The 25,470-nt window shown below is 42.3% G+C and overlaps 1 protein-coding gene across 1 annotated transcript in view; it reads left to right on the plus strand.

The window, feature by feature from the left end:
- The window catches only part of LOC145348583 (ral guanine nucleotide dissociation stimulator-like 1), a 141,986-nt gene that overhangs the window by 51,264 nt on the left and 65,252 nt on the right, over positions 1-25,470 (plus strand). Inside the window, exons 5-17 of the mRNA XM_080196771.1 lie at positions 5,706-5,777; positions 8,518-8,592; positions 9,383-9,457; positions 9,821-9,892; positions 12,535-12,609; positions 13,404-13,478; positions 13,842-13,913; positions 16,445-16,519; positions 17,313-17,387; positions 17,743-17,814; positions 18,689-18,763; positions 20,783-20,866; positions 21,454-21,531. Of these exons, the coding sequence (XP_080052897.1) occupies positions 5,706-5,777; positions 8,518-8,592; positions 9,383-9,457; positions 9,821-9,892; positions 12,535-12,609; positions 13,404-13,478; positions 13,842-13,913; positions 16,445-16,519; positions 17,313-17,387; positions 17,743-17,814; positions 18,689-18,763; positions 20,783-20,866; positions 21,454-21,531 (975 nt within the window). The remainder of the gene's footprint in view (positions 1-5,705; positions 5,778-8,517; positions 8,593-9,382; positions 9,458-9,820; positions 9,893-12,534; positions 12,610-13,403; positions 13,479-13,841; positions 13,914-16,444; positions 16,520-17,312; positions 17,388-17,742; positions 17,815-18,688; positions 18,764-20,782; positions 20,867-21,453; positions 21,532-25,470) is intronic.

Raw genomic sequence — 25,470 nt, forward strand, 5'->3', positions numbered from 1 at the left:
AAAACCAGCAGTGGTTTGTTTATTTCATCCCTCATTCACTGATTCACGAAGCTGAATGGAAAAAGAAATGTGGTAATATCTAAAACAATCTGCTCATTCACTATTGTCCATTCTATACACCTCTCCGAGACGGATTTCCACCCATTCACAGTTACAAACCTGGTGCGATGAAGCTGATGTAATTGCATCTGGCATACTTTCGTTGATATGAATCTATTAATGAGCTCACTCTGAATTTCCCAACCCATCACTCATGCAGGTGGTGCTGAGGGGGTCTGGTAATTTCTCAGTTAATTGTTGGATGATTAATTATTTAATGTCGAGATGGAGTGGGTTTGATGAACACCAGTCATTTATCCCTTGGCTGGCGATTCAGATCTAAATCGGTCCATAGACTGAAAGCTTATTCAGTTTGTTGGCTGTAATGTTTCATTGAACATAAATACTCTTAACATAATCTTCACAATATTATGAACTCTTTAAGAGTCCTGCCTCACCAGAGTGATGGTGTAAACCACCCATGCTATATTTTGACAGTTAAATTGACAAGACCTGGAGAGAAAACTGGCCAGAGAAGGTGGAGAGTTTCATGCTGGTTCTCTCACCAAAGCTGATACTCTGCCAAATTCTTGGAAGGTTCTGCCTTGAATCTTATCTCACGGTTCGATGATTTGAGAGGAAGGAGGGGAGAAGCGGATGACAGAGAGACTGTCCATTTATTTAAATACTATTTTCCATTAGTTTGTTAAGACTTAGTGTTTCACAGCCCAGGTAGCTCAGTTGGATGTTAGTCAGATGTTCAATCACACAAGCACACCTATCTACATCAATGGGGACAAAGTAGAAAGGCTCAAGGGCTTCAAGGCTTTTGGTGTCAAGATCACCATCAACCTGACACTTTAGTTAAGAAAGCTCACCAATGCCCCTACTTTCTCAGAAGACTAAGGAAATTTGGCATGTCAGCTACGACTCTCCAACTTTTACAGATGCACCATAGAAAGCATCTGGTTGTATCACAGCTTGGTATGGCTCCTGTTCTAACCAAGACCGCAAGGGCCTTCAAAAGGTTGTGAATGGAGCCCAATCCATCACGCAAACTAGCCTCCCATCCATTGACTCTGTCTACACTTCCCGCTGCCTCAGCAAAACAGCCAGCGTAATTAAGGACCCCACGCACCCTGGACATTCTGTCTTCCACTTTCTTTGGGAAAAGGATACAAAAGTCTGAGGTCATGTACCAACCAACTGAAGAACAACTTCTTCCCTGCTGCTGTCAAACTTTTGAATGGACCTACCTTGCATTAAGTTGATCTTTCTCTACACCCTGGCTTTGACTGTAACACTACATAATGGACAATATGTTTTGTCTGTATAGCATGCAAAGAAACCATACTTTTCACTATATGTTAAATCAAATCAAATATAATAGATTATTCCTAAATATTTTATTCAAAGTACTTTGTATTGATTTTTCTCCAAAAATCTGACAATTTGCCACAGTCTGACTTCACACTTCTGACGAGGTGAAAGGTTATCGGGGGTAGGGAGCAATGTGGGGTTGAGGTAATAGTCAGATCAGCCATGATCTGATTAAATGGCAGAGCAGGCTCAAGGGGTCCAGTGTCCCTAATTAGGGTGTTCTTATGTGCTCCATATCCAAACATGGACCTTATGCCTCCCACTCACTCCCTATGGCCCCATATACCTCTGTGACAACCATTGCCCCTCCACCCCATGATCTTTTAAAACCCCAATGCCACTTTAGTGACAACTCATGCCCCCACCCATCACCAAACTTTCTGTCTCCCCTGCCCCCCCCCTCCATCACCCGCCATGCCAACTAACCTAACATCCAGCACACGTAGAGTACAGAACTTTATTTTAGTCTATGTGTGGGTTCTAAATGTCTACTGCAGACTTCCCTAAATTGTGCAAGAAGCACTCCCCATAGAGCTGTTGCACAAACAAATAGCTTTCTGATGAATGTTGTACAATTAAACTGAACCAATGGCAGGTCTTTCAGCCAGGAGTATTGAATAGATATGAGGGAGAGCAGGAGGGACTGGAAACACCAACAGAGACTGTTTAATTCAATACAAGTAAACAGATACCTCTTCACCTCCAGAAGTCTTCACTCCATTGCTAATCTTTCTCAAATAAAACAATTCAAGAATCATTCAGAGAAATTCCAAGCAGGCTGCTATTTCACCCAGAAATAGCTGATGGAGGAAATCTAAATTTCTGGTTGGTTTATTAATGTTAAACCACATGTCAATTATAGAGTGATATTTCAGTGACATGGGAACAAGATAGAAACTGAGACACTGAGAGCAGATAAGGATGGCACTGGGTAAAGACTGATTCAGGAGGATTAGAATGGAAACCCAAAGTGAAAATGACTGTGCCGAAGCTAGTTTTAATTCATGGATCCTGGGCTGTACCTTATATGATGGTAAAATGTAACCGTTAATAACTGTTAATCCAAATCTGAATGGACTCAGTGTGCTGTTATCACAAGGATTGTCAATTGTGTATTAACTGGTTATCTTCATTCAATTCAGGTGCTGGGTATTAATAAGGAACAGGAAATGTGAGGGTGGATTGGCGAGGCTTGGTCTGTTTGTCAGGGGACTGAGAGGAAACTTGATAGAGGCAGTCAAGATTCTGAACAGTATGGACAGGATAGATAGTAAAAGGGAACAACAAAAGCTAGAGGCACAGATTCAAAATAATTAGCAAAGAGTAAAAGTGATGAAGAAAATTCTTTTCACTCAGGATTGTTGGAGTCTGGAATAAACATCCTGAAAGGATGACGAAGGCAGGTTTGTTTGACGTATTCAACAGGGAGTTGGATTGCTATCTGAAAAAGCTGTTTAAGGTTACGGGGATAAAACAGGGGAGTGGGACTAGCTGCAATGCTTTTTGACAGAACTAGTGATGACTTAGTGGGCAAAATGGCCTTCACCCGCACATTAAAGTTTCTGTGGCTATGAACTAGGGATGAACTGGTGCTTCTATTTGGAGCAGGTAGGAGACATATGTCTGTAATATATAGTTCTGTAAATACATAGTTTTATATATAGCAGCAGACTGAATGTGGTTGTTGGTATTGCAGATGGGTACACTATATGTATTGTGTTGCTATAAATAAAAGCTTTTATGTGTACAATAATTAGGCTTCAATTCTATCCTTCACCAACTGGCTGGATGGATTCACTGTCATATAAATCCTGGGCCTGGTTGAAGGCAGCATTATGGGAAGTCATTTTGTCCTACACTTCACAGTTATATTTATTTAGTATACAACAAGCACAACTTGTATTTATAAAGTACCTTTTACATAAGAAAGTATTCCAAGGCATTTTCAAAGATCAAAGAAAAGTACAGCACAGGAGCAGCCCTTCAGCTGTCGAAACCTGTGCTGATCATGATGTCTGAACTAAGCTGCCCTTACTTGGTCCCTATCCTATTCATGTACTCATCCAGATGCCTCTTAAATGTTGTCAATGTGTCTGTTTCCACCACCTCCTCTGGCAGCACGTTCCACTCACCCATCATGTTCTGCGTGGAGAACTTCCCTGCACATCTTCCTTAAACTATCCCCCTCTCACCTTGTAATTAACACTTCCCTCTTGTAATTAACACTTCCACTCCGGAATAAAGCCTCTGACTTATCCAACCTGTTTTTGCCTCTCATAATTTTGTATACCTCTTTTAGGTCTCCCCTCAACCTCCATCTTTCCAGTGAAAATAATCCTAGTTTATTTAACCTCTCTTCATAGTCAATACCATCAAGACCAGGCAACATGCTGGTAAACTTCTTTGCACTCTCTCCAAAGCTTGCATGTCCTTCTGGTAGTGTGATGACCAGAAGTGCACACAATACTCCAAATGTGGGATAATCAACACCTTATATAGCTGCAATGTGATTTCCCAACTCCTGCGCTCAATGCCCCGACTGATGAAGGCAAGCATGTCATATGCCATCTTAATCACTTTGGCTAACCTGTGTTGCCACTTTTAGGGAACTGTGGACCTGCATGCCCAGATCCTTCTGTTAATGTTCCTAAGAATTCTGCCATTTACAGTATAATTCACACCCAAATTTGATCCTCCAAAATGCATCACCTGGCATTTGTCTAGATTAAACTCCATCTGCTATTTCTGTGCCCAATTCTTCAATCTATCAATGATAAAAGCAAAATACAGTGGGAAGTCTGACAGCACCAGGTTTCAGTCCAGCCGATTTATTTGGTGGTGGGCTCACAGGCTTTCGAGGTTGGGCTCTTCGTCGGGTGGGTGGAGAGTTCTGGCCTTAGACGGAGCGTATGGCAGCGCACAGAATTTACAGATTACTGATCGGATACGAATCTTTACACCTGACCTGCTGTTCAAGTCTTAAAATGGCCAAGTTCCGCACACATGAGGACGGTCTCAACAGGGATCTTGGGTTGGGATCTTTGGTGACTAGTGGAGTGCCCCAGGGGTCGGTGCTGGGGCCTCAGCTATTTACCATTTATATAGATGATCTGGAGGAGGGAACCGAGTGTAGGGTGTCGAAATTTGCTGATGACACCAAGATTGGTGGAATGGCAAATTGCGTGGAGGGTGTGGAGAGTCTACAGAAGGATCTAGATAGGCTGGGCGAATGGGCCAGGAACTGGCAAATGGAATTCAATGTTGGCAAGTGCGAGGTGGTCCACTTTGGTAGGAATAATGGTAGGAAGGACTATTACTTATGTGGCGAAAAACTGCAGCAGGCGACGGTGCAGAGGGACCTCGGGGTCCTTGTGCATGAGTCGCAAAAACCCAGCCTGCAGGTGCAGCAGGTGGTCAGGAAGGCGAATGGGATGCTGGCCTTCATAGCGAGGGGGATTGAATATAAAAGTAGGGAGGTCTTGCTGCAGCTGCATAGGGCACTGGTGAGGCCGCAGCTGGAGTACTGTGTGCAGTTTTGGTCGCCGCACTTACGCAAGGATATTTTGGCCTTGGAGGGAGTGCAGAGGAGGTTTACTAGGCTGATACGGAGTTGAGGGGGTTGAGCTATGAGGAGAGGCTGAATAAACTAGGCTTGTACTTGTTAGAGTTTAGAAGAATGAGGGGAGATCTCATTGAGACGTATAAGATGACGAATGGGATGGATAGGATAGAGGTGGAGAGACTCTTCCCGCTCAGAAAGGACAGTAGGACTAGGGGGCACAGCCTCAAGATAAAGAGGGGGGGAGCGGTTTAGAACGGAGTTGAGGAGGAACTTCTTCACTCAAAGGGTGGTGAATCTCTGGAATTCTCTGCCCGTTGAAGTGGTGGAGGCTGCCTCGCTAAATATTTTTAAGACGCGGGTTGATGGGTTTTTGAAAAGCGAGGGGATTAAGGGTTATGGGGAGAGGGCAGGAATGTGGAACTGAGCCACGACAGATCAGCCATGATCTTATTGAATGGCGGGGCAGGCTCGAAGGGCTAGATGGCCTACTCCTGCTCCTATTTCTTCTTCTTATTACTGCCTCTCCCTGCTTTTGCCTTATTCCTTGACATTGCTAAATGAAAAATACATTGGTACAGAACAAAAGATGATGCATTGATGCAAACCAGCTAATGAAAGGTTGAAATATTGAATCTCAGAGTCTCCTGTTTTTTAAATGATGGCCACTTGTGGATTCAAGCGTTTGTTTAAAATCACTTTTCTTTGTGACCAATTGCACCTGCAGAAACTGTGACAGTCCAAATAGTGAGGAAAATGGAGATCGTGTTTCTCCAGGAATCATTGCAGTAATCGGAAAGTAAGTTTAATCTGATGTGTGACAGCAATTCCAGTTCATTCAGAACACTACAATGTAAATGTGAATGGTTGGGGGGCTAGCAGTTCCTGTAGATAATGTAAGAACTTGCCCATAAAAACATGTAATAGTGCAGCAAATGCCACCTCAGCCATAAAAATCACATGAAAGGAACTGACTGAGGTCCTGGCACACCAGCACAATGGTTAGCACTGCTGCTTCACAGTGCCAGGTACCTAGTTTGATTCCTGGCTTGGATCACTGTCAGTGTGAAGTTTGCACCTTCTCCCTGTATCTGCGTGGGTTCCCTCCCACATTCGGAAAGATGTACTGGTTTGGTGCATTGACGTGACGAGGGGAATTCCCCAGTAACTTAATTGCAGTGTTAATGTAAGCTTTACTTGCGACAAATATTTATTTTTGTCTAATGTTTGCATTATTCCTAGAGGTAGTTTTTAACTTTTTTGTGGGTGTTTGGGGGGAGGAAAGAGAGAAAAGGGGAGTTTTTTTTGGGTGATGGCAAAGTCCTGCTGCTGGTTCTGAACTGGCATTGGACCCAGGGCAGCATGTTGCTGGTGGTTGCCTGCTGCCATGGGCCTGACCAATAAATGGTGTTGCCTGGTATCCAGAACTGCCTGTCCAATCACTAGGATGTTTCAGCAACCACCTCTTCAGTGCTACTGGTGGCCATTGCTGAGGTTGCCTCCAGAATAGGCCAGGATCTATCTGGTGACTTCCCCAAGTGGTGGCCATGGTTGGCATGAGCAAAATGCCTGTGGAGGTAGGAAGTGATTGGCTACTTTTTGATCCATACATGGGATGTGGGTGTTCCTGGCTAGGCCAGCATTTATTGCCTGTCCCTATTGCCCCTCCAGAAGATGGTGGTTGGTGAGCTGTCTTCTTGAATTGATATTGTCCCTGAAGTGTAGGTACATCAATGGTGCTGTTAGGGAGGGAATGCCACGACTTTGACCCAGCAACAGTGAAGAATGGTGATATATTTCCAAGTCAGGATGGTGAGTGACCTGGGGGAAACCTGGGAGGTGGTGGCGCTCCATGTGTTTGCTCTTTGTCCTCCTCGGTGGTAGAGAACATGGGCTAATAAGATTGTTGAAGTGGGCCTTCGTGAGCTCCTGCAGTGCATCCTGCAGCTCATGTACATTAGTGTCACTGTTGGAGGAAGTGAATATTGAAGGTGATGGATAAGGTACCAATCAAGCAGGCTGCTTTGTCTTGGAATGTGTTGAGCTTCTTGTGTTGTTGGAACTGCAGTCATCAATGGGAAAAAGATTATTCCAAACCACTCCTGACTTGTGACTTGTAGATACTGAATAGTTTTTGGAGAGTCAGGACGCAAGTTACCTGCTGCGGAATTCCCAGCCTCTGACCTGCTGTTACAGCTGCAATATCTATAAGGCTGGTCCAGTTTTGTTTCTGAAAAATTGTAACTCCCAGGGTAGAAATAATTGGGAATCAGCAATGATGATGCAATTGAATTTCAAGGGCGATGGTTGAAATCAAGTTACAAATGGTGCTGAATCATGTAAGGTCATCAGCTAACATGACCACTTCTGATCTTATGGAGGGAAGGTCATTAAATGAAGTAGTTGAAGATGGCTGGGCCGAAGACATGATCTCTTCTGAGGAACTCACGCAGTGATGTCCTGGGACTGAATTGACAGACCTCTAACAAGCACAATCATCTTCCTTTCTGCTGGTTGCAACTCCAGCCAGAGGAGAGTTTTACCCCTGATTTCCCATTGATTCCAGTATTGCCTGGGTTCCCTGATGTTGATGGCAGTCACTCTGACCTTGCCCCTTGATTTCCATTCTTTGTGTCTGTTTGAACTAAAGTTGTGATGCGGCCAGGTGCTAAGTGGCCCTGACTGAATCCAAACTGAACACTTGTGCACAGGTTATGCTGCGTGATAGCACTGTTGATGGCCCCTTCCATCACTTCCCCGATTGAAAGTAGACTGATGAGATGATGATTTGCTGGGCTGCATTTTGTGTGCAGAACCTACCTGGGCACATTTCACGTTTTTGGGTGGATACCATTGTTGTAGTTGGGCTGGGACAGCAAACTCTCAAGCAGAAATCTTCAATATTATTGGTGTAATGTTTTTGGAGTCCTTACTTTGAGGTATCCAGTGAGTTCAGATGTTTCTTTATTACATGAAGTGAATCAAATTTGCTGAAAACTGGCATTTATGATGCTTGGGTCACGGGCGCCAAAATGGATCATCCACTTGCCACTTCTGGGCAAAGGTTTTTGCAAATGTTTCTTCAGCTTCGTCTTTTGCACTGATGTGCTGGCAGCGGGGATAAATGTGGACTCATCTCCTCCAGTGAGTTGTTTAATTGTCCACCACCATTCATCATGAGATGTGGCAAGACTGCAGAGCTTGGCTCTGATCCACAGTCCATCACCTTGCTGTTTATACTGTTGGGCAGCAAATACCCCTGTGTTGTCATTTCACCAAGTTGAAGATGCATTTTTAGGTCAGCCTGACATTGCTTCTGGCTTGTCCTCTTGTACACTTCATTCAACTAGGGTTGATCCTGCAACTTGATTTATAAAAGTGAGGAATTTGCCAGGCCATGAAGGGTGTGCCCTGATCAACAAAACCAGCTGATCAAGGTTTGAAAGATTGCACCTTCAGTTTAAAAGGGGGGGGAGGGGGTAATGGGTTTAATTTTGAATGCAAATACTTGCTTAAAATTACCTACTTTATGACCACAGCCCTGAAAACTTTGACAGTCCAAAGTGTGAGGAAGATAGGAAGCCATGTTCTTCAGAAACCAACTCGGTCAAGAAGTAAGTTTGATGCAATGACTGAATCCAAACTGATGTGTGCAGGTTATTCTGTGTGATTTGCTAGGCTGCTGCTTGTGTGCAGAACCTACCATATTTCCACATTGTTGGGTAGACTCCAGTGTTGTAGTTGCACTGGAACAACTTGATTCGGGGCACAGCAAATTCTCAAGCACAAATCCTCAATACTATTGGTGTAATCTTGTTGGGTTCCTTACCTTTGAGGTATCCAGTGACTTCAGATGTTTCTTTATCACATGAAGTGAATCAAATTTGCTGAAGACTGGCATCAGTGCTCCTTGGGTCATCAGGGAGGCCAAAATGGATCATCCACTTGGCACTTCTGGGCAAAGGTTATTGCAAATGCTGCTTCAGCTTTGCACAGATGTGCCAAGAATGGGGAAAATTGGGGACCCGCCTCCACCTGTTTAATTGTCCACTACCATTCATGATTAGATGTGGCAAGACTGCAGAGCTTGGCTCTGATCTACAGTCTATCACCTTGCTGTTTATGCTGTTCAGCAGCAAATAGCCCTGTGTTGTAGTTTCACCAGGCTTGCGTCACATTTTTAGGCCAGCCTGGTACTCCTTGTCCTCTTGTACACTTCATTCAACTAGGGTTGACCCCTAGCTTGCTTATAAAAGTGAGGAATTTGCCAGGCCATGAAGGGTGTTCGACAACACCAGGTGATGAGGGCTTGAAATATTGCCCCTTCAGCTTGGGGGTTGGGGGGGGCGGGGTGCAGTTTAATGGGTTGAATTTTGAATGCAAATACCTGCTTTATGACCACAGCCATGAAAACTTTGACAGTCCAAAGTGCGAGGAAGATAGAAAGTCATGTTCTTCAGAAACTAACTCAGTCGAGAAGTAAGTTTGATCCAATGTCTGACTAAACTCTGCTTCATTCAGAATCTGTGTAAAAGGGAATTGCTGGGGTGCTGGTTCTACCTGTAAGAATCATTTAGGAAGAGCTTCAAATAATAGCATAGTGAAAACCATTCCAGACCGCAACAGTCACATTACTGAGTCTCTCTGCATTTGTCTTATTCCTCAATATTGCTAAATAAAAAATACATTGGTACAGAACAAAAGATGGTGCATTAAAACAAACCAGCTGATGAAAGTTTGAAATATTGAATCCCAGAATCTCCTGTTTTTTAAATGATGGCCACTTGTGGATGCAAGCATTTGTTTAAAATCACTTTTCTTTGTGACCAATTGCACCTGCAGAAACTGTGACAGCGCAAATGGTGAGGAGAATGGAAATCATGTTTCTCCAGGAAACATTATAGTGATCATAAAGTAAGTTTATTCTGACATGTGACAGCAATTCATTCAGAACATGACAACGTAAATGTAAATGGCTGGAGAGCTAGCAGTTCCTGTAGATAATGTAGGAACTTGCTCATAAAGGCATGTAATAGTGCAGCAAACACCATAGCAACCATGTGAGAGGAATGTGAGACCCTGGCACGGTCGCACAGTGGTTAGCACTTCTGTTTCACAATGCCAAGAACCTGGTTCGATTTCCGGCTTGGATCACTGGACTTTGCACATTCTCCCTGTGTCTGTGTGGGTTTCCTCCCACATTCTGAAAGATGTGCAAGTTAGGAGGTACGTTGACTTTAACAGGTGCCGGATTATGGTGACTAGCAGAGTTTCACAGTAATTTAATTGTAGTGTTTATGTAAGCTATACTTCTGACAAATAATTTTTTTGTCTAATGTTTTCATTATTCCTAGAGGCAGTTAACTTTTTTTATCTGTGTGATTTGGGAGAGGGAGAAGGAGGTTTTGTGGGTGAAAGCAAAGCCCTCCTGCTGGTTTTAAAGTGGCATTGGACCCAGGGCAGCATGTTGCCGGTAGTCGCCTGCTGCCATGGACCTGATCCAATAAATAGTGTTGCCTGGTCTCCAGAACTGCCTGTCCAATCACTGGGATGTTTCAGCAAACACACGTTCAGTGCTACTGGTGGCCATTGCTGAGGTTGCCTCCAGAATAGGCCAGGATTTATCTGGTGTTTTCCCCAAGTGGTGAGCACGATTGACATGAGCAAAATACCTGCAGAAGTAGTGAGTAATTGACTACTTTTTGATCCATACATGGGATGTGGGTGTTCCTAGCTGGGCCAGCATTTATTGCCTGTACCTAATTGCCTTGAGAAGATGGTGGTGAGTTATCTTCTTGAATTGCTATTGTCCCTGAAGTGTAGGTACATCAATGGTGCTGTTAGGGAGGGAATGCCAGGACTTTGACCCAGCAACAGTGAAGGAACGGTGATATATTTCCAAGTCAGGATGGTTAATGACCTGGAGGAAACCTGGGAGGTGGTGGTGCTCCATGTGTTTACTCTTTGTCCTCCTAGGTGGTAGAGAACATGGGCTAACAAGATTGTTGAAGTAGGTCTTGGTGAGTTCCTGCAGTGCATTTTGTAGCTGATGTACACTGCTGTCACTGGTGGAGGAAATGAATATTGAAGGTGATGGATATGGCTGCTTTGTCTTGGATGGTGTCGAGTTTCTTGTTGGAACTGCAGTCATCAATGGGGAGAAGAGTATTGCATACCACTCCTGACTTGTGACTGTAGAAACTGAACAGGTTTTGAAGAGTCAGGAGGCAAGTTACCTGTTGCAGAATTCCCAGCCTCTGACCTGCTGTTAGAGCTGCAATATCTACAAGACTGGTCCAATTTAGTTTCTGATGAATTGTAACCCCAGGATAGAGAGAGTTGGGAATCAGCAATGATAATACAATTGAATTTCAAGGTTGGATTCAAGTCACAAATGGTGCTGAATCATGTGCAGTCATCAGCAAAATGCCCACTTCTGACCTTATGACTTTATGGGGAAAGGTCATTGAAAGAAGCAGTTGCAGATGGCTGGCCAAGGACACACTCACCTGAGGAACTCATGCAGACATGTTCTGGGGTGAACTGACAGACTTAACAAGTGCAACCATCTTCATTTCTGCTGGGTACATTTGCAGTCACTGGAGAGTTTTTCCGCTGATTTCCCATTGACTCCAATATTGCCTGTGTTCCTTGATGCTGATGGCAGTCACTCTGACCTTGCCTCTTGATTTCAATTTCTTTTGTGCCTGTTTGAACTAAAGCTGTAATGTGACCAGGAGCTAAGTGACTTGACTGAATCCAAACTGAACAGTTGTGCGCAGGTTATGCTGTGTGGTTTGCTGAGTTGCTGCTTGTGTGCAAAACCTACCTGGGCATATTTCCACATTGTTGGGTAGATTCCAGTGTTGTAGTTGGACTAGAACAGCTTGGATAGCGGCACAGAAATTCTCAATCTCAAATCGTCAATACTATTGGTGTAATGTTATTGGGTTCCTTATCTTTGAGGTATCCAGTGACTTCAGATGTTTCTTTATTTCATGAAGTGAGACAAATTTGCTGAAGACTGGTATCGATGATGCTTGGGTCACCGGGGAGGCCAAAATGGATCATCCACTCGGCACTTCTGGACAAAGGTTTTTGCAAATGCTTCTTCAGCTTTGTCTTCTGCACAGATGTGCTGGGAGTGGGGATAAATGTGGACTTGCTTCCTCCAGTGAGTTGTTTAATTGTCCACTATCATTCACAATTAGATGTGGCAAGACGGCAGAGCTTGGGTCTGATCCACAGTCTATCACCTTGCTGTTTATGCAGCTGGGCAGCAAATAGCCATGTTGTAGTTTCATCAGGTTGAACACCGCATTTTTACATCAGCCTTGGCTTGTCCTCTTGTACACTTCTTTCAACTAGGGTTGGTCCCGCAGCTTGATTTATAATAGTGAGGAATTTGCCAGGCCATGAAGGGTGTGCCCTGTTCAACAAAACCAGCTGATCAAGGTTTGAAAGATTGCACCTTCAGTTTAAAGGGGGGGGGGGGGGTAATGGGTTTAATTTTGAATGCAAATACTTGCTTAAAATTACCTACTTTATGACCACAGCCCTGAAAACTTTGACAGTCCAAAGTGCGAGGAAGATAGGAAGCCATGTTCTTCAGAAACCAACTCGGTCAAGAAGTAAGTTTGATGCAATGACTGAATCCAAACTGATGTGTGCAGGTTATTCTGTGTGATTTGCTAGGCTGCTGCTTGTGTGCAGAACCTACCATATTTCCACATTGTTGGGTAGACTCCAGTGTTGTAGTTGCACTGGAACAACTTGATTCGGGGCACAGCAAATTCTCAAGCACAAATCCTCAATACTACTGGTGTAATCTTGTTGGGTTCCTTACCTTTGAGGTATCCAGTGACTTCAGATGTTTCTTTATCACATGAAGTGAATCAAATTTGCTGAAGACTGGCATCAGTGCTCCTTGGGTCATCAGGGAGGCCAAAATGGATCATCCACTTGGCACTTCTGGGCAAAGGTTATTGCAAATGCTGCTTCAGCTTTGCACAGATGTGCCAAGAATGGGGAAAATTGTGGACCCGCCTCCACCTGTTTAATTGTCCACTACCATTCATGATTAGATGCTGCAAGACTGCAGAGCTTGGCTCTGATACACAGTCTATCACCTCGCTGTTTATGCTGTTCAGCAGCAAATAGCCCTGTGTTGTAGTTTCACCAGGCTTGCATCTCATTTTTAGGCCAGTCTGGTGCTCCTTGTCCTTTTGTACAGTTCATTCAACAAGGTTGACCCCTAGCTTGATTATGAAAGTGAGGAATTTGCCAGGCATAAATGGTGTTTGACAAACCCAGGTGATGAAAGCTTGAAATGCTGCACCTTTAGCTTAAGGGGAGGGAGGGGGGTTTAATGGGTTGAATTTTGAATGCAGATACTCGCTTAAAATGACCTGCTTTATGACCACAGCCACGAAAACTTTGACAGTCCAAAGTGCGAGGAAGATAGAAAGTCATGTTCTTCAGAAACTAACTCAGTCGAGAAGTAAGTTTGATCCAATGTCTGACTAAACTCTGCTTCATTCAGAATCTGTGTATAAGGGAATTGCTGGGGTGCTGGCTCTACCTGTAAGAATCATTCAGGAAGGGCTTCATATAATAGTGTAGTGAAAACCATTCCGGACCACAACAGTCACATTACTGAGTCTCTCTGCATTTGTCTTATTCCTCAACATTTCTAAATGAAAAATACATTCGTACAGAACAAAAGATGATGCATTAAAGCAAACCAGCTGATGAAAAGTTGAAATATTGAATCCCAGAGTCTCCTGTTTTTTAAATGATGGCCACTTGTGGATGCACGCATTTGTTTAAAATCACTTTACTTTGTGACCAATTGCACCTGCAGAAACTGTGACAGTCCAAATGGTGAGGAAAATGGAAATCATGTTTCTCCAGGAACCATGACAGTAATCGGAAAGTAAGTTTAATCTGATGTGTGACAGCAATTCCATTTCATTCAGAACACCACAATGTAAATGTGAATGGTTGGGGAGCTAGCAGTTCCTGTAGATAATGTAGGAACTTGCTCATAAAAACATGTAATAGTGCAACAAACATCATCTAGACTATGGCAATCACATGAGAGGAACTGACTGAGGTCCTGGCACGGTAGCACAGTGTTAGCACTGCTACTTCACAGTGCCAAGGACCCAGTTTGATTCCTGGCTTGGGTCACTGTGTGGAGTTTGTACCTTCTCTCTGTGTCCGTGTGGGTTTTCTTCCACATTCTGAAAGATGTACTGGTTAGATGTACCTGAACAGGTGCCAGACTCTGGTGATGAGGGAAATTTTACAGTAACTGAATTGCAGTGTTAATATAAGCTTTACTTGTGACTAATATTTATTTTTGTCTAATGTTTGCATTACTCCTAGAAGTAGTTTTTAACTTTTCGTGGGTGTTTGGGGGGAGGGGATGTGGGGAGGAAAGAGAGAAAAGGGGAGGTTTTGTGGGTGATGGCAAAGTCCTGCTGCTGGTTCTGAAGTGGCATTGGACCCAGGGCAACATGTTGCTGGTGGTCGCCTGCTGCCATGGACCTGACCAATAAATGGTGTTGCCTGGTCACCAGAGCTGCCTGTCCAATCACTGGGATGTCACCTCAGTAACCATCTCTTGCAGCTGAGGTTGCCTCCAGAATAGGCAGGATTTACCTGCTGATTTCCACAAGTGGTGGGCATGAGCAAAATGCCTGTGTAGATAGCAAGTAATTGGCTACTTTTTGATCCATACATTGGACATGGGCATCAGTAGCTGGGCCAGCATTTATTGCCCATCCCTATTGGCCCTCCAGAAGATGGTGGTGAGCTGCCGCTATGAATTGCTTTTGTCCCTGAAGTGTGCGTACATCCATGATGCTCTTAGAGAGGGAATTCCAGGACTTTGACCCAGCAACAGTGAAGGAATGATGATATATTTCCAAGTCAGGATGGTGAATGACCTGGAGGAAACTTGAAAGGTGGTGGTGTTCCATCTGTTTAACTCTTTGTCCTTCTAGATGGTAGAGGTCATGGGTGAATAAGATTGTTGAAGCGGGCCTTGGTGAGTTCCTGCAGTGCATCTTGCCACTGATGTACACTGCTGTCACTGATGGAGAAAGTAAATATTGAAGGTGATAGATATGGTACCAATCAAGCAGGCTGTTTTGTCTTGGTGTTGAGCTTCTAGTGTTATTGGAACTGCACTCATCAATGGGGAGAGTATTCCATACCACTCCCGGCTTGTGACTTGTATATACTGAATAGGTTTTGGAGAGTCGGGAGGCAAGTTACCCGCTGCGGAATTCTCAGCCTGTGACCTGCTGTTATAGCTGCAATGTCTATAAGGCTGGTCCAGTTTTGTTTCTGATGAATTGTAACCCCCATGGTAAGGTAGTTGGGAATCAGCAATGATGCAATTGAATTTCAAGGGGTGATGGTTGAAATCACCCCTTTCTGCTGGTTGCAAATCCAGCCAGAGGAGAGTTTTACCCCTGATTTCCCATTGATTCCAGTATTGCCTCGGTTCCTTGATGTCGATGGCAATCACTCTGACCTTGCCCCTTGATCTTCATTCTTTGTGCCTGTTTGAACTAAAGTTGTGATGTGGCCAGATGCTAAGTGAGCCTGACTGAATCCAAACTGAACATTTGTGTGCAGGTTCTGCTGTGTGATAGCACTGCTGATGGCCCCTTCCATCACTTCCCTGATTGAAAGTAGACTGATGGGATGGTGATTTGCTGGGCTGCATTTAGTGTGCAGAATCTACCTGGGCACATTTCCACATTTTTGGGTAGATACCAGTGTTGTAGTTGGACTGGGACAGGAAATTCTCAAGCACAAAGCTTCAGTATTATTGGTGCAATGTTTTTGGGGTCCTTACTTTGAGGATGCCAATGACTTCAGATGTTTCTTTATTACATGAAGTGAATCAAATTTTCTGAAGACTGGCATTGATGATGCTTAGGTCACCAGGGAAGCCAAAATGGATCATCCACTTGGCACTTCTGGGCAAAGGTTTTTGCAAATGGTTCTTCAGCTTTGTCTTTTGCACAGATGTGCTGGGGGTGGGGATAATTGTGGACTCATTTCTCCAGTGAGTTGTTTACTTGTCCACCACCAGTCACAATTAGACATGGCAAGACTGCAGAGCTTGGCTCTGATCCACAGTCAATCACCTTGCTGTTTATGCTGTTCAACAGCAAATAGCCCTGTGTTGTAGTTTCATCAGGCTTGCTCACATTTTTAGGCCAGTCTGGTGTTCCTTGTTCTCTTGTACACTTCATTCAACAAGGTTGACCCCCAGCTTGATTAAAAAAGTGAGGAATTTGCCAGGCCATGAAGGGTGTTCGACAAACCTAGGTAATGAAAGCTTGAAATATGACACCTTCAGTTTAACAGGGGGCGGGGGGTGGTTCAATCGGTTTAATTTTGGATGCAAATACTTGCTTAAAATGACGTGCTTTATGACCACAGCCGTGAAGACTTTGACAGTCCAAACTGCGAGGAAGATAGGAAGCCATGTTCTTCAGAAAACAACTCAGTCAAGTAGTAAGTTTGATGCCATGACTGAATCCAAACTGAACATTGTGCGCAGGTTATGCTGTTTGATTTGCTGGGCTGCTGCTTGAGTGCAAAACCTACCTGGGCACGTTTCCACATTGGGTGGATTCCAGTGTTGTAGTTCGATTGGAACAGCTTGGATAGGGGCACAACAAATTCTCAAGCACAAATCCTCAATTCTATTGGTGTAATGTTTTTGAGGTCCTTACCTTTGAGGTATCCAGTGACTTCAGATGTTTCTTTACATGAAGTGAATCAAATTTGCTGAAGACAGGCACAGATGATGCTTGGGTCACTGGGGAGGGCAAAATGAATCATCCACTCAGCACTTCTGGACAAAGGTTATTGCAAATACTGCTTCAGCTTTGCACAGATGTGCTGAGAATGGGGGAAATTGTGGACCCGCCTCCGCCTGTTTAATTGTCCATGACCATTCACGATTAGATGTGGTAAGACTGCAGAGCTTGTCTCTGATCCATAGTATATCATTTTGCTCTTTATACTGTTGGGCAGCAAAAAGTCCTATGTTGTGGTTTCACCAGGCTTACGACATATACTTAGGTCAGTCTGGTGTTCCTCCTGCACACTTCATTCAACTAGGGTTGATTCCCCAGCTTGATTATAATAGTGAGGAATTTGCCAGGCCATGAAGGATATTTGATAAACCCAGGTGATGAAGGCTTGAAATACTGCATCTTCAGTTTAAGGGTGTGGGAGGTGTTTAATAGGTTTAATTTTGAATGCAAATACTTCCATAAAATGATCTGCTTTATGACCACAGCTATGAAAACTTTGACAGTCCAAACTCCAAGGAAGATAGTAAGCCATGTTCATCAGAAATTAACTCAGTCAAGAAGTAAGTTTGATCCAATCTCTGACTAAACTCTGCTTCATTCAGAATCTGTGTAAAAGAGAATTGCTGGCGCTTCCTGTAAGAATCATGTAGGAACAGCTTCATATAATAGTGTAGTGAAAACCATTCCAGACCACAACAATCACATTACTGACTCTCTCTGCATTTGCCTTATTCCTTGACATTTCTAAATGAAAAATACATTGGTACAAAATAAAAGGTGATGCGTTAGTGCAAACCAGCTGATCAAAGGTTGAAATATTGTATCCCAGAGTCTCCTGTTTTTTAAATGATGGCCACTTGTGGATGAAAGCGTTTGTTTAAAATCGCTTTTCTTTGTGACCATTTGCACCTGCAGAAACTGTGACAGTCCAAATGGTGAGGGAAATGGAAATCGTGTTTCTCCAGGAACCATTGCAGTAATCAGAAAGTAAGCTTAATCTGATGTGTGACAGCAATTCCTTCTTTCAGAACACAGCAATGTAAATGTGAATGGTTGGGGAGCAAGCAGTTCCTGTACCTAATGTAGAAACTTACTCATAAAGGCACATAATAATGCAGCAAACACCATCTAGACCATAGCAATCACATGAAAGGAACTGACTGAGGTCCTGGCACGGTAGCACAGTGGTTAGCACTGCTGCTGCTTCACATCACCAGGCACCCAGTTCGATTCCTGGCTTGGATCACTCACTGTCTGTGTGGAGTTTGCACCTTCTCCCTGTATCTGCATGGGTTTCCTCCCACATTCTGAAAGATGTACTGGTTAGGTGCATTGACCTGAACAAGTGCCAGACTATGGTGGCTAGGGGAATTTCACAGTAACTTAATTGTAGTGTTAATGTAAGCTTTACTTGGGACTATCTGAATGCTTTTTAAAAGATAAAATTTTACCTGCCTCTACTACTACCTCTGGCAGCTTGTGAGTAAGAAAACACTTCACCACCCACTGTGTGAAAATGCTGCCCCTTTGGACATTTTTGCATCTCTCCCCTCTCACCTTAAACCTTAGACTCCCATACCTTTTGGAAAAGATATTGACTACCTAGCTTGTCTATACCCCTTCTGGGCAAAGGTTATTGCAAATGCTTCCTCTGCTTTGTCTTTTACACAGATGTGCTGGGAGTCCCCATTTTTGAGCATGGGGATAATTGTGAACTCACTTCCTCCAGTGAGTTGTTTAATTGGCCACCACTATTCACAATTAGATGTGGCAAGACTGAAGAGCTTTTTGTTTCAAATCATTTGACCTGGCTGCAAGTTCTTTGTTTGAAATGACTTAACATGTGCTTTATAATCAATAGTAGCGATGGAAAATTTGACGAATCAAACTGTGATGGGAATCTAAGTTCACCAGAACCAAGTGCACTAATCAGAGAGTAAGTTTAATTTGATGTGACTAAATTCTACTTCATTTGGAATACAAGATTGTGAACTGTTGCCATCCCTATATTTAAAAAAAATTAGATAGAAACTTTCTCATGGAGGCCTCCCATAACAGTGCAGCAAACACCATTCCAGACCATATCTATCATGTTAAACTGCTGGATTGCCTCTAAAAGTTGTTACTGCAGCAGAAGCCCATTGTGACTGCCCTGGCTCTCCAAGAGAACATTATGACTTAGTGCCATTGTCTTGCCTTTTCCCTATTTCCCTGCACATTGTTTATAATGTAATCATTGAACACTTCGTTTGAACCTGCCTCCATCACAATTCCAGATGGTGTATTCCAGATCCAAACCACCCGTTGTGTGATATTCTTTCCTTGCATCACATTTGTTTCTTTTGCAAATCATTTTAAATTCTTGCCCTCTCATTCTTGATCCCTTCATGAACAGAAACAGTTTCTTATCTAATCTATCCAGCCCCCTCATGATTTTGGACATAACTATTCGATCTCCTCTTAGCCGCTGCCTCGCCAAGGAGAACAGTCCAACCGTGAAGATGTTCAATGGCGTATGCATGATAAAATTGCATCAACATAAATATCCAGAATTCTGTTTACCTCAACTATTTCTAACCCCCATCCCCGGCCACACTACTTGTGAAAGTTTCAAAAACCGCCATCTAATGCAGTCATGCACCTGGAGAGTGGCCGTTAACAAAACCAGCTGATCAAAACTTTAAATAGTGTTTTTTCATGGTGAGCAAGCAATGGTGTCTAGATGCTTAAAATGACTTGACTTGGGCTTTGTGGCAAATTGCAGGTAGGGAAGCCTTGATAGTCCAAACTGATGATTCTTTGTGTTAAGAAAAAACACTTTCAAATGTAATCATTTATTAGCAGATTGCATCTCTCATGTAATAATGAATAATTCATAGATGAATAAAAACCATAGGTACCTATTTTTTCTTTTCAAGATTGTTGGGGTCATTTTAATTCCCTGGATCACTTCGATTAACTCACTGGAGACCTAAACCCAGGATTATTCTGATCTATGTAGCTCTTTACCTAAGCTCTAAACTCATCATACAACAGAAAACAAAGTTATTAGCAAAAGCTTTTAAACAGCCCATAAGCAATAATGTGGAATTAAGCTTTGAATCTGAGTAGTGTATATCATGGACAATACTATAATACACTGAAGCTCCAGGTCAAATGTTGAGTTGGAAGCTTATGTTTGAGGGTTGAATTGGGAATGGTCCGTTTAGAGCTTGAGTTTTTTGAGAGAATGGGATGTTGTCTCTGGACTTGAATTTCCTTTGATTAAAGGAAATGAGAGCAAGAAATTGGTGACAAACAGAGAGGAATCAGTCCTTGACAGGCATGTGAATGGTAAAAGAGTGATTTAGGGATCAAATGGGGAATCTATACATGGAGGCAAAGGACATGGCTGTTAAATGAGCACTTTGCATTAGTCTATACCAAAGAAAATGCTGTCCAAATGAAAGAGAAGGTAATTGAGGCACTAGATGAACTGGGTTTGGTTGGAGAAGTATTAGAAAGATTGGCTATTTAACAATGATCTAGTCTTCATGATTTACCAGACATCCAAGGATAGTTAAAGTGCAAGTGGAACCTGCAAAATTGTCCCCAACAAGTGGAACAAGTGCAAGTGGAACGTGAATAACTTGTCCATAACTGTCCAATCCTAATTACAGCAATAACGCCAGAGCACTTGAGAATTGCAGAAGTTACAACCTTGTTAGAAAGGTGTGAAGATAAACCTAGTTAGTGGGAAAGCACTTAGAAATGATATTCTGGGCTAAAGGTAACAGTTACTTCGAAAAATGTGATTTAATTTTGAACAATTAAGATTTTATCACCATGTTAGTTTAATTATATATTTGGAGCGTGATCTATTTAAAACCCACTGAGCCAAGCTTGAAATACTGAATCTTCAGATTTGGATTTAATTGTGAATGAAAGTCTTGTTCATTTTGTGCTTTAAAACCAGTTGCAGTCACGGAAACTATGACAGTCCAAACTGTGAGGAAGATGGAAATCTAAGTCCACCAGGAATGAGCGAAATAATCAGCAAGTAAGTTGCATTTGATGTGTGACTCAATTCTGCTTCATCCGGAATGTAATGTGAAGGGAAATTGCTGACGATTCCTGTAAGATAACGTAGGAATTTCCTCGAAGACATTCCACTGCAGTGTATTAACTGACAACAGCAATCACATAATACTTGCACCATTTCAAGAGATGCGAGAAAACTGTCAGTGCAAAACGTGTTTATTAAATAGTAAGCAATTTTAATGACCAAAGTCTTGAGTTGTTTGCCTCAGTTTAATATTCATGGACTATGCAGCAAGGATGAAATATTGGGGAAATGGATGCCCCCCACCTTCTCTCCCCTCTCTCCCCATTGCACCCATCCCCAGTCCCAATTGCCTTGGCCCTCCAGCCTTGTGGCAATGCCCTATAAACTTCCTGCGAAAGGTTGAAGGGGAAAAAGGAAATCACCATCCATTACAGCGATACATCTGCAGTGCAACCTGTTCAACAAAATGAGCTGATCCAAGTCCCAAAATGCATAATTGATTGTTTGGGTTGCTTTGAACAACTAACCACCACTGTAGATGCATGCAACGTTTTAAAGATTTATTTTGTGATCAATTGCAGATGCGAAAACTTTGGCACTTCAAACGATGATAAAATTTTCCAGACAAGTTTTCCAGAACCGACAGCAGGGCTCAAAAAGTAAGTTTTGAACTAATATGTAATCACCAAATGCCTCATTCAGAATGCGATGAAGTGAAATTACTGGAGAGCCAGCAGTTTCTGTAAGATTATGTGGAAACTTCTCCCATGTGGACATCTCATTGCAGTGAAGTGAGCACCATTCCAGACCATAGCAGTCACATTAGAAAAACTGGTGGAGAGAGTTTAAAAAATATATACATCAGCACAAAATGTCTGAAACTCTCGAGTTGGGTTGATTGGCTGACAATATCAAGGTCTTGAGTGACTTTATCTTGGATTGACATTTTTGGACCTTGCATTAAGGGTATAATTAAGTTGGTTTCCCTCTTTAACCTTGGCTTCTCTACAATATACTTCAAACTTCTTGTGAATGTTCTAATAGAAAATAAATTGCCCATCTGGTGAAATCATTCATCTGAACTGTCACTTGTTCCTGGTATCCTACCTTGGTAGACTTCTCACTAAGTTTTCATTTGTCCAGCTGGTTTCTAAATTAATGCTGTCAAGTACTTTTTCCAATTGTTTGAATCATGTTAGTTGAGACCTGCCAAGGGTATTTGACTGTAGGCAGTATCACATACAATGCTGCAGAATACATTGGCGATTGGTGGGAACGCTGTATATATTAAAAAAATTTGACCTATACCGATTTTTGCTGAGGTCATTTTATGGCAGTGGACCAAGTCATCTGTTAACTGAGTTGAGACCTGGGATTAAACCCATGGGTATTCTGATCAATACAACTTTTCAATTAAACTCTGAGCTATTTAACAGGAAAGAAAGAAAAGGCATCAAAAAAGATTGAGTAGTGGACTTGGAGTTTGGTTTCTGTACTCAGGCAGTGGTTCTTTTCTCGGTTTATGGCTTGCTCACTAATTTGTTTTTTTTCCGAGTGGAAATATTGTCTTTTGTCACTTTGGTTAGTGAGAATGACCTGAAAGACCAAGGAGCAAAAAACAAATCTGCTTGTGATCAAATTGAAAAGCATGTTTGTGTTGTATTATAAAGAGAAATAGTCAGTTTGGAGGAAAGACAGTTTTCTGGGAATGCTTTCTCTTGCAATGAAATAGCAAGCAATTCCAACAGGAATGCACTGACACAAAAGAAACCACTCATCAATCTCTGTACATGTTTGAAAATGGTACGCAGAAGAAAACCCTATACTCAACCTAACTGTTGCAGTACCTACCATGCCAACCCCACCAAGAGATCTGTGACCTCTTGGAATGAGCAAAGAAAAAGTTTATCAAAATCTGAGGCATGAGGGAGGGAGAAATCCTCCAACCCCCTAACTAACTCATTTTAGATTGGGGAAACTAATACAGGAGACTACATCTGTTCTGGATGAATGTTATGTGAGTCCTATTTATTGTACCAGGATGTGCATACACAATAATGAAACAGGAAGGGGCCAAAATATTGCTGATTCCTCATTGAGGAAAGCGTAAATCACATTAAGATAATGTGCTAGCTGGCCAGTTACTTAGGAAGTTGATCTCTACAACCCTTTTTGGGTAGAGTGAGGGCAGTATGAAACTCTTGCCTTTGTTTTCCACAGTACCATGATTTTTGAACTGTTGGCGTTGTGTTTAGTTAAGCAAATACCAAGAACAATTTGTATTTAAGTGACATTAATGTGGTGAAACATCCAAGATACTTCATAGGAACACTGTTGAACAAAGTTGCAAAAATGACCAAAAGCATGTTTGAAAACAGGTGTTTTAAGGAAGGTCTTTCAAGAGGAGGGAGAGGCAGAGGTTTGTGATGGAGTTGACATTGAAAGTGCAATAAAACTCAGATGCCTCAAAACACAGAACTGGAGGAAAGTGCACAAAGTCCACAAACTTGGTGATTTGCAAATGAAGCATGTGATGTGAGGAAGAAAACACCTTCACATTGATTTGGGATGCACTGCCTAGCAGGGTGGTGGAGGCAGGTTTAATCGAGGCATTCAAGAGGGCACTGGATGATTACTTAGAAAAATATGCAGAGTTCTGTGATACTGTGTGTATAATTATTTGAAATATTACCTAAGATTACAATTAGTTCCAGTCCTATTGTGTCCTTGCATTTTTCTCCAGTGTCACCACAGTCTTGAGTATTTTCAGTGTTGGCTTTCAGAAGCGACCATTCTGGGTACTGAAAGGAATGCTGTTGAGTAATTGAATCTTAACAGAAGTTTCAGATGACTCAGTGGCAATATACTCCCTTGTTAATTACGTGTTGTGAACAGGGGTTTTATTCCAGTGGGATCACAGATTAGTGCTTTGGGCCAAATTTTCTCAGCTGCAGGTACTGATTAAATTTTACCATAATGAGTCAGCAGGGTAGAGCCTCTTTAGCTCTAACTTATTCCCAACTGGGTATTTTGTTGCTGGAATAAAATTTTATGGTTGTGATCTTTTGAGTTTCTTTCTTATATCTTTTGAGGATTACTGGTTAGGTGTTTTTAATGCCTACACTACTTGATTTGAGCAATACCAGGCAAGAATTTCTTGGTGCAATAAATCATCCTGGTTTCCTCCTGTGGTCTAATTTCAGTTGTAAAGCCATTGTTTCCTCTAGTGAAGGTAACTACCTGAAATATATGTAACTTTTCCATGGCATTCTTCCCCTCTCTATCTCTGATATTTTTCTTGAACCTAATACTGAGATTTCTGATCCTCTTGTGCATCCTGGATTTCCTTTGTCTTGCTGTGCTTTCAGCTGTTTTGACCCTTAACTCTGGAATTCCTATGCAAATGTTTAAAAACTATCATTTATCAAGGTTCAGGTCATGCAGCTGACTTCACTGACGGAATTTACTGATATTTCCAAAAATTCCAGTACTTCACTTTAAATTGATTCCGTATCCTTAAAAATTTAGGCCACCAGTTTTGGGACTGATTTGAAAGAACAGTTATCCCTGGATTTAATTTGTGATCTGAACGCTATCATACTGAATACAGATGAAGTAAAAATTGTCCCTGCAGTGCAAAATATTTCTAAGAATGAGTCATCTCATTATCGAACAGCATAAGACTATTACTGCATGTGACACAGCAAGCCACTGCCACCTCCCCCATCCACCCCCATTTTAATAAGAATGAAATTGGTTAGTCTTAGTAGAGTCTGTGCATGCGTGTAGTCCACACAATATGGAGTTACTGAGAACAGATGCGTGCAACTTTTAAAGGCATGTCCTTCTGTTTCAATTAATGGAGCAAAAAAGGTAAAGTGTCATAGTCCAAAATGACTATAGGCTGCTCTCCCTCTCAAACATTTAACCTGAAGATCCTAAGGCAAGGGACAAGATTGAGAAGATGGGGCTTTTGTGCATAACCTCAGCCAGTACGGGAATTGAACCTGTGCTGTTGGCATTGAAACAGCTGTCCAGCTCACTGAGCTAAACCAACCTCCACTCAGATGTAGCAAACAGTGCAGACTTGTAGGAGAGTTTCCTAATGAAAAACTGATGACTTCAGTATAAATTGTATGTTATTTTAAGAAGAATGGTTCACTTTAGTCTTTACAAAAAAACAACTCCTACTTTAAACTCCCCTTTGTAAACTTAATCTCATCTGGAATTCAGTCCATCTCTATTTGCTGACCCAAATGTTTCCTGCTTCACCAATGCCTGAATTTGATTTTTTGAATAATTCTGATTTCTCCAAGGCTTCCTTTCTCTCTCATCCTTGTGAATCCCTAAAATTCTTCTGGAGCTCCATGTTCCACTAAGTATGGTCTGTTGTGTATCTCAGCTGAATAAATCCTTCCCCTTAAATATCTCCATCTTTCTCTTTTTAAGAAGCTCTTCGAAAAATTGTCTCCTTTGGTTTGTCTGGCTTTGTTTGATGAGCCTCAGGAGGTTGAATCAGTGAAATTCCCCAAAGAAGAAATACCTTGGAAACAGCAGCCCTCAAAGTTCTGTTCAAAGACATGTCACATCCTGACGTA

The sequence above is a fragment of the Carcharhinus amblyrhynchos genome, chromosome 9, assembly GCF_965287045.1.
Source record: "Carcharhinus amblyrhynchos chromosome 9, sCarAmb.v2.hapA, whole genome shotgun sequence".
Taxonomy (NCBI): Eukaryota; Metazoa; Chordata; class Chondrichthyes; order Carcharhiniformes; family Carcharhinidae; genus Carcharhinus; species Carcharhinus amblyrhynchos.